Source organism: Ochotona princeps, chromosome 13, assembly GCF_030435755.1.
Source record: "Ochotona princeps isolate mOchPri1 chromosome 13, mOchPri1.hap1, whole genome shotgun sequence".
NCBI classification, from domain to species: Eukaryota; Metazoa; Chordata; class Mammalia; order Lagomorpha; family Ochotonidae; genus Ochotona; species Ochotona princeps.
In genome coordinates this window covers 26155254-26167502 of record NC_080844.1, presented here as the reverse complement: position 1 = coordinate 26167502, position 12249 = coordinate 26155254, and the positions used below count along the sequence as shown (strand labels likewise).

General features: G+C 35.7%; 1 protein-coding gene across 1 annotated transcript in view; it reads right to left on the bottom strand.

Annotated features, from left to right (window-relative positions):
• The window catches only part of CABCOCO1 (ciliary associated calcium binding coiled-coil 1), a 96047-nt gene that overhangs the window by 61882 nt on the left and 21916 nt on the right, over positions 1-12249 (bottom strand). Inside the window, exon 5 of the mRNA XM_012926488.3 lies at positions 9833-9905. Coding sequence (XP_012781942.2) covers positions 9833-9905 — 73 coding nt within the window. The remainder of the gene's footprint in view (positions 1-9832; positions 9906-12249) is intronic.

The window sequence follows — 12249 nt, the reverse complement described above, 5'->3', positions numbered from 1 at the left end:
AGTACATTGGAGGTTTAGATATCTTCTCTTGTATGTTTCATTGCCTTTTTCATTAGAATGATAATCTTCTTACTGACTTGTACTAAACCATTGCATACAATAACAGAACTTTTATGCTTCTTCTTAGATACTATAAATATCATTTTTAGAGCTTTATTTCCTTCTTTTTTTAAAAAAAGATTTTATTTATTTTTAATGGAAAGCCAGATATACAGAGAGGAGGAGAGACAGAGAGGAAGATCTTCCATTCAATGGTTCACTCCCCAAGTGAGCCGCAAGGGCTGGAGCTGAGCCAATCCGAAGCCGGGAACTTCTTCTAGGTCTCCCACACGGATGCAGGATCCCGAGGCTTTGGGCCGTCCTCAACTGCTTTTCCAGGCCACAAGCAGGGAGCTGGATGGGAACTGCAGCTGCTGGGATTAGAACCTGTGCCGATGTGGGATCCTGGTGCATTCAAGGTGAGGACTTTAACTGCTATGCTATCACGCTGGGCCCAGAGCTTTACTTCTAAATTTGACTATGGTGCTTTCCTCCAACAGAAATTTTAAATTTTGATGTAATCACAAATATTAGCGATAGTATGTTAGAATCTTGGCTTAGAATATCCTATAGTTAAGACATTTCCTCTGTTGGTACAAGTATGTCAATAATCGAAAAATAGTAATGTAAATATTTTATATTACTCTCCACTTTTATTTGCCGGGTAATGCAATAAATGATTGATTATTTATAGAGAAACAAAAATAAGGACAGAGAGAAAAAAGAGAGAGAAAGAGACAGAGAGAGACAAAGAGCTCCCATCTGCTGGTTAATTCCCCATTGCTTAAATGAGTGAGGCTGGCGGAGGATGGTGTCCAGGTCTCTCTGGGGCGGCAGAGAATCAACTGCTTGAGCCATCATTGTTGTCTCCCAGGGTCTGTTTTAACAAGAAACTGCAGTCAGGATCCAGAGTTTCCAATCTAGGCACTCTGATAGGAAATGTGGGCACCTTCACTAAAAACAATTGACATGCCAAAGGCCTGCTTCAGCTAATAATTTAACAGGCTGATTCAGGTTTTTTAATATAGTCACCAGAGTGTTAAACAAAATTTTGCTACTTTTATATTAATTAGCTTAACCAGCAATTATTAAACGTTGGGCCAATGTATTATTGTTCCTATACTGAGAAATACAAGAGAGACACTAATGTGAATTACCTAATTCCATGAAACAATATGTAATTTCTGAAAAAATAAATGATAACAGTATCCGTTATCAACATACTTAATGCTACAGAAATTAAAACAGTAGTATCACAGAAAAGACACTCTTTTCCTCCTTTCTTTCTTTTAGAGAAATGAAATGTGAATAAACTGAGCTGTGAGAAAATTACGGGTGTGGGTTGGCCAAAAGGTCAGCGTGTTTCAAGAAGCAGGAGCACCTTGTACTTGTAGGCCGAAGTAAGCAGCAGCACTGTGACGACCAAAGACCTGCTGAGTTCAGTGAGCAAGCTGGTCCCAGAAGAGAACGCCAGGGTCCCAGAGGCTTGAGTGGCAGGCTCAGGCGTTGAGGTGCCATGTGGTCTGTGATGGAGACTACCTTTAAATTATACTCCTGCCATTTGTCCATTATTTTCCTGCAGACAGATTCCCTTGAAATTCTCTTAAAAGATGTATATTTAGGGAAGGATAATTATTTTTCTATGCTTTGGAGAAAAAGGAAGTAGAGTGAAGTTTGATAAATTGTATATCCAAGCGTCAACCATTTTCTTTAAATGATAGATTCTGAAGTCAGTTAGTCACACATGCCAGGCAGAGCAGATAGAGTTATTTTAACACAACAATTTCTGATTGATTTTCTTTAGCAACACCCAATGCGAGCAGGTCAAACTACAAATTATGCCCTCTATGATTTTCCCTTCCAGCAGTTTGCTAATAGGATCATCCAACAAGAAAAGAGCCCCTTTCAAGATTAAAAACATCATCTGGGTAAGTTTACGTTATTTGGATAGGCACATCTCAAGGGGAAATTGAAGAGGAAAAAAAGTATCTTTGTAGCTATGCTTCAGTTGCCTTCTTCCTTTCCAAAATATGATCACACACACACACAGTGTTGTGTTTGCAGCTTTCTTTTCCTTAAAAGGTTGAATGTTTCCTATTTTGTTTGTTCAGGACACTATAACTTTACAGTTTCAAGAAAGAAAATTTATGTTTCTATCTGGTATTTTTTTCCCCCGAAAGCGAAGAATTTTTAAGTGCAGTGTCATTAACATCCATTATCTGTGTAGGTTTTGAAGTAAGCAAGAAAAAGATATTTTGTTTTACTACACTTTAAGAATAAGTACTCAGGATATGAAATTATGTTCAGCTGACATTCACCTATTTTAGCGAGGTTTGAAATTTCTATATTTGCTAACCTTACGTGGTATTATTCTGGGTTATGAAAGGCTGCCAAAATATGACTCTAGACAAGTTAGCCACTTAGGTTTATTTATGACTTCCTGTAAATATCTTTCTAACTATATCATACTTATAAGAACCAAATCCTACTACAGTACCACTTGTGAAACAAGATTTCCATGAATGGCTCCGCGGGAGTTGCAAGGCGCAGCTCAGTGAATCATACCGACTGTGATGGAAGACCCCAGAACTGTGCAAAAAAACGACCTGTGTGAGGAACGCTGACCTTCTGGGATAAAATTCTGGAACTGTCCTAAATACAACTGTACAAATGTTAAGTTTTGTATAATACTTTGGATTTTTCCCAAAGTACTGTGTATTGGTGGTTTGGACCTCAATTTTTCTTTTATAATTTATTAATATAAAGAGAACAGATTTCATGTATTTATAGATACAACATTAAGATGATACTATATTAATATTAAGAAGGTACTGTAGGCCAGGCTTGGTAGTCTAGTGGCTAAATCCTCGTCTTGCACACGCAGGGTTCATATATGGGTGCCGGTTCATGTCCCGGTGGGCCTACTACCCATTCAGCTCCCTGTTTGTAACAGAGGACGGTCCAAAGCCTTGGGCCCTGGCACTCATGTGTGGGACCTACAAGAAGCTCCGGGTTCCCGGCTTCGGATTGGCACAGCTTTGGCCATTGTGGCCACTTGGGGAGTGAATCAGAGGATGGAAGATCTTCCTCTCCGTCTCTTCTCCTGACTTTCCAATAAAAATTTAAAAATAAATAAAAATATAAGAAGAAGATACCCATACTTTTCTCTCCTTCCTTCCACCGCTTTATTTTTGCAAAAACTTAATTTCAATGTGTTTTACAACTGCAGGCTGTTTTGATGTTAAGGATTGAGGGAGGGCCTGGTGGCGTGGCCTAGCGGCTGAAGTCCTCGCCTTGAACGCCCTGGGATCCTATATGGGTGTCGGTTCTAATCCCGGCAGCTCCACTTCCCTTCCAACTCCCTGCTTGTGGCCTGGGAAAGCAGTTGAGCATGGCCCAAAGCCTTGGGATCCTGCACCCGCGTGGGAGACCCGGAAGAGGTTCCAAGTTCCCGGCTTCGGATAGGCGCAGCACCGACCGTTGCGCTCACTTGGGGAGTGAAACATCAGACGAAAGATCTTCCTCTCTGTCTCTCCTCCTCTCTCTACATCTGACTTTGTAATAAAAAACAAATTAAAAAAAAAAAGGATTGAGGGAAAAGATTTGATTGAATTAAGTCATCTGTGAGGTGAGTCCAGTCAAACATCTTTAGGTCATTGAGGCCTTTCCAGTGACAGGCCTGCATGTGAAATGTTGTTGATTGTGTCAACCAACTTTGATTTGCTGCTTCTTTGATTCTAGGTTTGCTATATGACTTTTCTTCCACACACACTCTGCCATCTTCAGATACCAAATGAACCTGTCCAAATACCAGATGAATGAGGTCACCAAATATAGGACCGGGAACCTCCAAATTATACAGTGGAACATCCTCCCTCTTCAGTAGCTTCTCCTCTCTCAGGTATTTTAGTTGTAGTTATGAAAAACTGACAAACAACCTAGCTATCATATTTTAGAAATTGAGGAAATTATTAAAGCAGACTAACTCTTCTAAGAGTTATATTTCAGTGCAAATATATATATATACACATATATACATATATCTATATATATATGTGGCTGTGCATGTTTTAAATTTATACAATATAACCTCTGAAATTACAAATTATCCAAGATTTGATGTAATGTTACTTTGGTGAAATTAAACTGAATAAATATTTTTAAAATGTAGTATGTATGCATAATTCATGATATCAATTTTATTTTCTTGGGGAAAATTTTAGATGTTACAGCACAACACCAGATTTTTACTCTATAAATGACTTTTCAGCTAAACCTCATTTATACATAAAATTAAAATGTGGTAGCAACACATTTGTAAAGTGCTTAATTTTATGGATTGAGAGTTTCATCTACTTTTTTCCCATCTGACCTCTCCTTGTAAATTGCTAGATAATATCTTTCTGTCAGTATGTTGGTATAGAAATAAGTTTATATACTTGCATTTAATTTACCAAATGTGCCTCAGTGCTTCTTGAGAATGAAATAGTGAACACTTCTGCTCTTGTACAAGTAATACATGAAGCTATGTTGTAAAAAAAAAATATAAATCTGAAGTATACAGAATAAAATGTCCTTTTTCATATCCTATCCAGTCCTACTTCCGCTCTACCAGCTGAAGGTAAGGCATATGAAGAGTTTATATTATTCTAGTCTTTTGTTATATCTTACATGAATGTACATGTAAGATTTATTTACATGTCCAGCTACTTTAAAAAGTAAATAGGAAGCTACTCATATTGTTCAATTTATATGCTATGTAAATTAAGAATGGGGGCTTGGCATGGAGGCCTAGTGGCTAAAGTCCTCACGTTGAATGCGCCTGGATTCCATATGAGCACCGGTTCTGATCCTGGCTGCCCCGCTTCAGATCCAGCTCCCTGCTTGTGGCCTGGGAAAGCAGTCAAGGATGGCCCAAAGCCTTGGGACCCTGCACCTGTATGGGAGACTCAAAAGAGGATTTGGGCTCCTGGCTTCAGATCGGCGCAGCACTGGCCATTGCAGTCACTTGGGGAATGAATCATCAGATGGAAGATCTTCCTCTCTGTATATCTGACTTTGCAATAAAAATAAAATAAATCTTAAAAAAAATTAGGAATGTATTTTAGAGAATTTAACCCATGCATGAGCATCTACAACTTTCTTCCAAAAACTCAGTTTTCTATAGTGAATCTATACTAAGCATTTCCTCTCTCTTTCATAACTTCAGCTGTTACATTGCTGCTTTTCTGAATGTTCAGGTTTAGATGGTATTATATAAAAGCAATATGTAAGTATTTCTACATCGATGGTTCAGAATGTAGGGACAACAGATATTCACATTCACTGATTATGACTTTCCAATCTGCTATCACACGAGGCTTTGAAAGTTTCATCCCACCACTTACATGTAGAGTGTTATTTTCCTGCATCCTTACTATTAAAAGTGTTATCTTTTTATTATTAGACAATCTTACAACTAAAAATATCAATTTTTGTAGTTGCTTGATGTCTCAGAAGGTTGGATACTCTCAAAGTTATTTATAGTTAAAGTATATTGTCTGTTCAGATTCTTTTCCACACCTGCCTTGCTCTGTTTGTCTTTCTTTGTTTCATATATATTTTTTTCCTTTGACTTGTTCTCTAATTAACCTTTTTTTCTCTTTAACCATGACCAAACTGCTGTTAAGCACACTTATTTGTGTTTTTATTTCAATGATTGTGTTTTCCCAATGAGAAAATCCAACTAACATTTTCAATAATTTTTAGTTTTCTACTGAAACACTCTTGTTCCTCATTTTTAAATCATTTTTTTCCTTAGAAAAATGCTTTTAAAATAGGTGACTGATTATCATTTGGAAAATGTGTACCATATTTCTGTTTTCTCTGTGTTGGGTTATTTTTATTGGATAGATATTGGTTATTAAAAAAAAGCCTGTTGACTTAATTTGGATTACTGCATGATTTATTTTACTGTAGAAAGTATTTTAACAGCATTGCAAGCAGATAATTCAAGTCCACGAAAACCTCAGATAATCTGAATATGAAATTCAGTCCATGTAAAGGATGATCTCTTTTAACATGCAACCCCGTGGAGCCCCAACACACATGGGCAGGATTTATCATGTTCTCTTTTGCTTCCAATATTTGCTCTCTTTGCTCTGTGTATCTAACAAAGCTTCTCCTACCACCTTTTCCAAACCACCTGCCTACTATAGGCAGACAACATTTCCTAATGTAAACTACATCTCTTGGATCCACAGAATTTCAAACTCTGCAGCTGAGTTTTCAAACATGGCTTTAAAAAAATGTTCAAGCTTTTCTGGTTGTTATTAAGGGAAATGGCAGGCCAGATGCAAGTGTATCTTTTGATAAATCAGACTCATTTTTAAAGAAGGAAACCTAACTTGTCTTTATGAAATACATAGTAAATAATCCCCAATAATTTCAATGTCACTTTACTAAATATTTAATGTCATATAGTAAAAATCCATATGTAAATATAATTCTAAATTTCCTACTTACAAAAGTGAGCAATAACCAACTACTAAAAATAAAAAAAAAACATAAAAGAGACTTCCATGCACCTGGTAGAGTAGCCTAGTGTCTTAAGTCTTTGCCCTGCACGCACTGGGATCCCATATGGGCACCAGTTCATGCCCCAGCAGTCTCATTTCCCTTCCCGCTCCCTGCTGGTGGTCTGGGAGAAGCAGCTGAAGACGGCCCAAAGCCTTGGGATCCTGCACCCGCGTGGGAGACCTGGAGAAGCTCCTGGCTTCTGGTTCCAGATGGGCTGAGCTCTGGCCATTGTGATCACTTGGGGAGTGAACCCGTGGACAGAGATTTTTCTCTCTGTCTCTCTTTTCTGTAAATCTGACTTTCAAATGAAAAACAATAAATCTTTCAAAATTTTAAAAAAGAGATTTCCACAACAGCAATTAATAAAGTAATAGCGTCGTTCTCTATCTTCAAAATTCTAACTCTCCCACCTAGTTCTTTCTTTTAAAAAAAGATTCATTCTTTTAATTTTATTGGAAAGTCAGATATACAGAGAGGAGGAGAGACAGAGAGGAAGATCTTTTGTCCCTTGATTCACTCGCCAAGTGACCACAACGGCAAATGCTGCACCAATCTAAAGCCAGGAGCCAGGAATTTCCTCCAGATCTCCCACACGGGTGCAGGGACCCAAGGCTTTGGGCTGTCCTTAACTGCTTTTCCAGGCCACAAGCAGGGAGCTGGATGGGAAGCGGCGCCGCCAGGATTTGAACCAGCACCCTTATGGGATCCAGGCACATTCAAGACAAGGACTTTAGTCACTAGGCCACGCCGCCGGGACCCCAGCTTGTTCTTGTATAAGGAAATATATGATTATATTGGGCCCACCTGAACAACCCAAACCATCCTCCCCATTTCAAATTTGATTTAATTCAAATCTAATCACAGTCCCTTTTGCCACAAAAAGAATCACATTTATAAGTTCCAGAAATTAATATGCAGTTATTATCACATATGTAGCTGATGTTCAGAGTTCTTGATAATCCCATGACTGTCCTCTGTTTTGATTTATTTGTTCCTTGGAGAGTAAAAGTAAAACATCTAGACTGAACTGAATGTAAGCTAGTCAATTCATCTGCAGGTTCATTTTTTATCTACTTTTTCATTTCCTTGCAATTTGTTTGCTGAATAGTCTACATCTTTTGTCCTGTAGATTCTCCACCTCCACAACTTGTTTGGTTAATTTCATTCCTCTCAAATCATTAACTTTTCCATCTGTCTTCAGCATTTCCAGTAAATGAGTAGTATTAGAAGAATGATCTGATGATTGGACAGTTAAAATGTCTAGAAAAGCAATTCATGTGTGGTTTTATATAATTTTATTTGGAGTCCAGTAATGTCTGTTTTTTCCCTGTTTTTGTGATGCTAACAAGCCGCTGACCATAGTTGACTGGATCCATTATTTAATTAAGGATTGAATAATAACTATGTTCCACGTCATCATTCTTTCATCATTAACAAACTAGACATTCCCATCAGTAGAAGAGATTTTCCTTTATTTCTACTCTTCCATTCATAATTAAGAAAGAAAGTAAATTTCATCAGTATTATCTGGATGCTTGCCTAACAGTTAAATTTAAAACATTCATATGGCCATCATGTGGTCCTTATTTGGTTTCATAGTGCTAAGATCAGCATGAATAATCATGTTAGTGGGACAGGCCTCTGTATCCGCCATGAAAGGTCATTAATTAAAAAGCAGATATTCACCCTGAGCATCCTCCAACACAAAGCCATAAAGTATTATGCTATAGTATCTGCTTTCATTAATCTTTTAAAAGCCTGTGATTGGACTAATTCTTGAAAGACCCAAATCTTTTCTCTAAGAATTTTTCATTGCTCTCATCACTTGGGGAAAAGAAAAATGTCACTCCTTTTCTACTTAATTCATTTTATTTTTCCATAAGCGTAAATGTCACCTAAATATATCCTTATAATATAGAATAAAGGCATGATTGTTCAGATAAGAAAGGGCAAGGGACTCTAGCTGAAATTTTTTCTTGATGACTCTAAATGTTCAGTCATTCCACCACTGAAGGCACTGTTATAGTCTGAGACTTTTGCTAGATAGGGTTGTGTAACAAACTGTTCGCTATTACAATACTGCCATGCCATAAGATACAATTATACAATGGGAACATTTTCAGGGAAACTTTTTAAGGGACACTTAATTTTAGCAAAAGTTTGAAGAGATTACAAAGCAATAACTTTAAGGAAATTAAAAATAAAAAAGTTCCTTGTTTTACTGTAGCGAACTTTACAAGGTTTGCATTAGACAAAGTACTTGAACAGGAGGATGACTGATGGCAGTTGAGATGGTTTTGAAGTAAGCAATTTATAAATTTTGGAATAACAACATTCAGGAAGACAGAAGAGTTAGCACACTATATTTAGTTTTAAGTATCAGGATAATTGTGAAGAAAAATGTGAAGATATGGAACACAATTGAGCACATTCAAAACATTTTTCCTGACAGTTTGTGCCTCCTGTACATTTTTTACTTAGAATTGATTTCTAATGTTTTCAAATATGTGGTTGTATGTTAAGATATCCAACCATGCATCCAGGTAAACTACTGAGGAACTGATGTTGCATGCACTGTGCCCTACATTATAAGACAAACATGGTAGGGAAACAAGAGCAGATGAACTTAGCCTTTGGGACAATTACTGCTGAATTGTATTGACTATATCAACCCACAGGAAACATTCAGAAAACCATGTAACATGCTGCATATTTATGTGATTATTGGTGTAAAGTAGCCACAATTAAGCAAGAAGAGATCAATTGAAACGAAATCATAGACTGTGATTAAAGAGTTTGTCCAAATCCTTTGTCTGAGATAGGCGGTAATTAAGATATGGTTGCTTCATTGAGGAAGTGGAATTTGAATTAGGCCTTAACAATGAATAGACTGAAAATTAATGTGAAATTAGAAAAGATTTAACTGAATTAATTTATCTTATTTTCCTGATTTTATTTGTATGAAGACATACATAGTCTATTCAGTTGAGCTCAAATAACCCATAAATCCATAAAGTATATGTGATTAACAGTGTTTTTAATGGCAAAAGACAGCTTATATTCTAAATCCAAAGCTCACTTCATATAATTATTCTTTCTGCAAACTGGTAGTTAGTTATATTAACACTTGAATAATCTTGACAAGAAGTTGCTTGAAGCAGTTAAATATCCAGATGCTGATCAGCATGCATTAAGTGATCCAGCTTAATTGGTTCCATCTAGATAAATTACTTACCTCAGTTCCGATCACAATTTCTTCTCTGGTAAAATAAAACAGAAACTCATACAGCTTGTAGTGTTGAAATAAACTGAAAGACACAATGATTGTGCAGTTTTGATGGATTTGTTTCAGGAAAAACAAAATGTATTAAGGCATTTATTAAAGGAAAATTCATATGGATGTGGCTAATGATATTAAATGCAAACATTGACTTTGACATCATTGTTATGCCAAAAGAAACTGTCCTGAAATGCTAAGAAGTTTAAGATTCATATTTGGAGACAATGATACTATAACACAGAACTAGAATGATATCAGTAAATCAACCTGTGAAAATTGGATAAGTTTAGGATAAGGGAACAATTAAATTGAATCTTGACTTTCCCTATCTTAAAACCAAGGAACATATTATCCCTAAGGAACATTAGACATCACCCTGTTTATTAAGTTTTGTTTTAAAATGAAGTCAATTTTTTTTTCTGGTATCAATGACAGTAAATTCTACAATCTGTTTCCATATCAATTGCTTCTCACATTCCTGAACTGTTTCAAGATTAAATTAAGTTCCAACAGCACCTGGAAAATGATGTGACATGAATGGAAATCCATTTAGAAGCCTTCTGATTTTTCCTGGAAAATATTGTCTGCATATCAAAGAGTGGAATTAATTTAAGAAGAAACAAGTGTTCCTCTTCTACCTAAAAACCTCAAAGACCTGAAGGATAGAAGGTGGTGGAAACAAACATTTTTAGTGAGTTTTCAAGAGCTTGGCAACATATTACTGAAAGTTAAAATTTTACAGAAGGTCTGACTTCTAATATTCTGTTTGTGATAACATTTGAATTTTTCTAATTCCCTTCCTGCTGCTTGGGAAAATTAATAGATTCATAATACAGCAAAATGCCAAACTAAAAGAAATTGTCTTAGTGGTTTCTCTTTCACTCTACTGCCTTTTGCTATTTAAGAAAATTGATTTTAATATAACTGAGAAATTAACATTTGCAAAACGTAGCTACAGAGCATGTATAATAATGGCTTCTCCTCAATGCTGTAATGGATCAAAGTTTCAATTCATTTGAAATCCTCAGGCAGCTGAGTCTCTCTGAGTTGTATTAGCAGGTGATCCTACCACTAACACAATCCATTAAAAAGCAATGGGTGTGTGAATTCAAGTCAGGGTATTTTTTTTTTTTTTTTGGAAAGGAGAACCTTTGTACATTCAAATCATCCATCAAGATTCAGAAAACTAAGTTAACTTTTGACATCACTTGGATTTGTTGGGTAGGAAAAATAAATTAAGATTAGTGAGGTTTGATAATTCTAATGAAGCCAAATAAATTCCAATTCTCTCCCCTTTACACTGATGACCAAAGAAAAGCTTCATCTCTCCTCTGCACTCACAGCAACATTGCCTTACTCCAACAGATGAAAAAACTACTATAGCTGTTACTGAAACATACCCACTAGGAACTGTTTCTGTAATTTGAAATTATTATATCAAATGTGATTATACAAAACATGATATCATATGCCACTATTAATTCATGCCAGAAAACAGTATATAAACTTTATCACATTAAACACACTAATATTTATAAGCCTTCAAAGCTACAACCAGGATCCTTGCCAAGCAAACCATGGGTATGTCTAGGAAATCATTTAGCACTGTGAATAAGAATTTAAATTTTAAACTTGGAAAATGTTAGAATATATGGCATAAGAGGAATGTATAGAGTAAACATATTCTACAGATGATTTTCTCTAAGCAAAAGAAAGGTTCTTTTTTTACCTTCTCTTTTCGAATATTTGCAAATTCCAAGAATATTCTTTTGGAGAGATACATGATTCTAATGTAGACCTTGTGACAGATTATATAAAAAGACAGATTTGTTCCATCGCCAGTGAAGAATCACTGTAATAAAAATGCTTTGCCTTCATAGACCATCATTCTCTAAGCAGAAGGACTTACTAATGAATTTAATTGTTCAGTATCACAAAATTTTTCAAGGTACATAATACATTTGAGGAAGCATATACATAAGTCTCTTTGATTTCTAACACAAGTCATTTTAAAAAACTGAAATAACTGGAAATGAGTTTTACTCTTTAAGTGTAAAATTAAATCATCGAACAAATCAACTACCTAAATTCTACTGTAATAGAATCTGAATCATTGTATTAATGCAACAGTAATAATTAGAAATACAAAGAAAAATTCTTGGATAATTCTTAAGTAATTCATAAGTCTAGATGAAATTATATTTATCAAATATAATCCATTTTGTAAGAGCACATGCTTAGTCAAAATGTTTGATGATCTGGTTTTTATTTATTAGATTGAATATTTGAATGTTATCTATTTATTGGTTGGGTGAATTACAGCATAAACTCCATAAAGTTTCTTAATTTGCTAAACAGTGAATTGGTTTCAT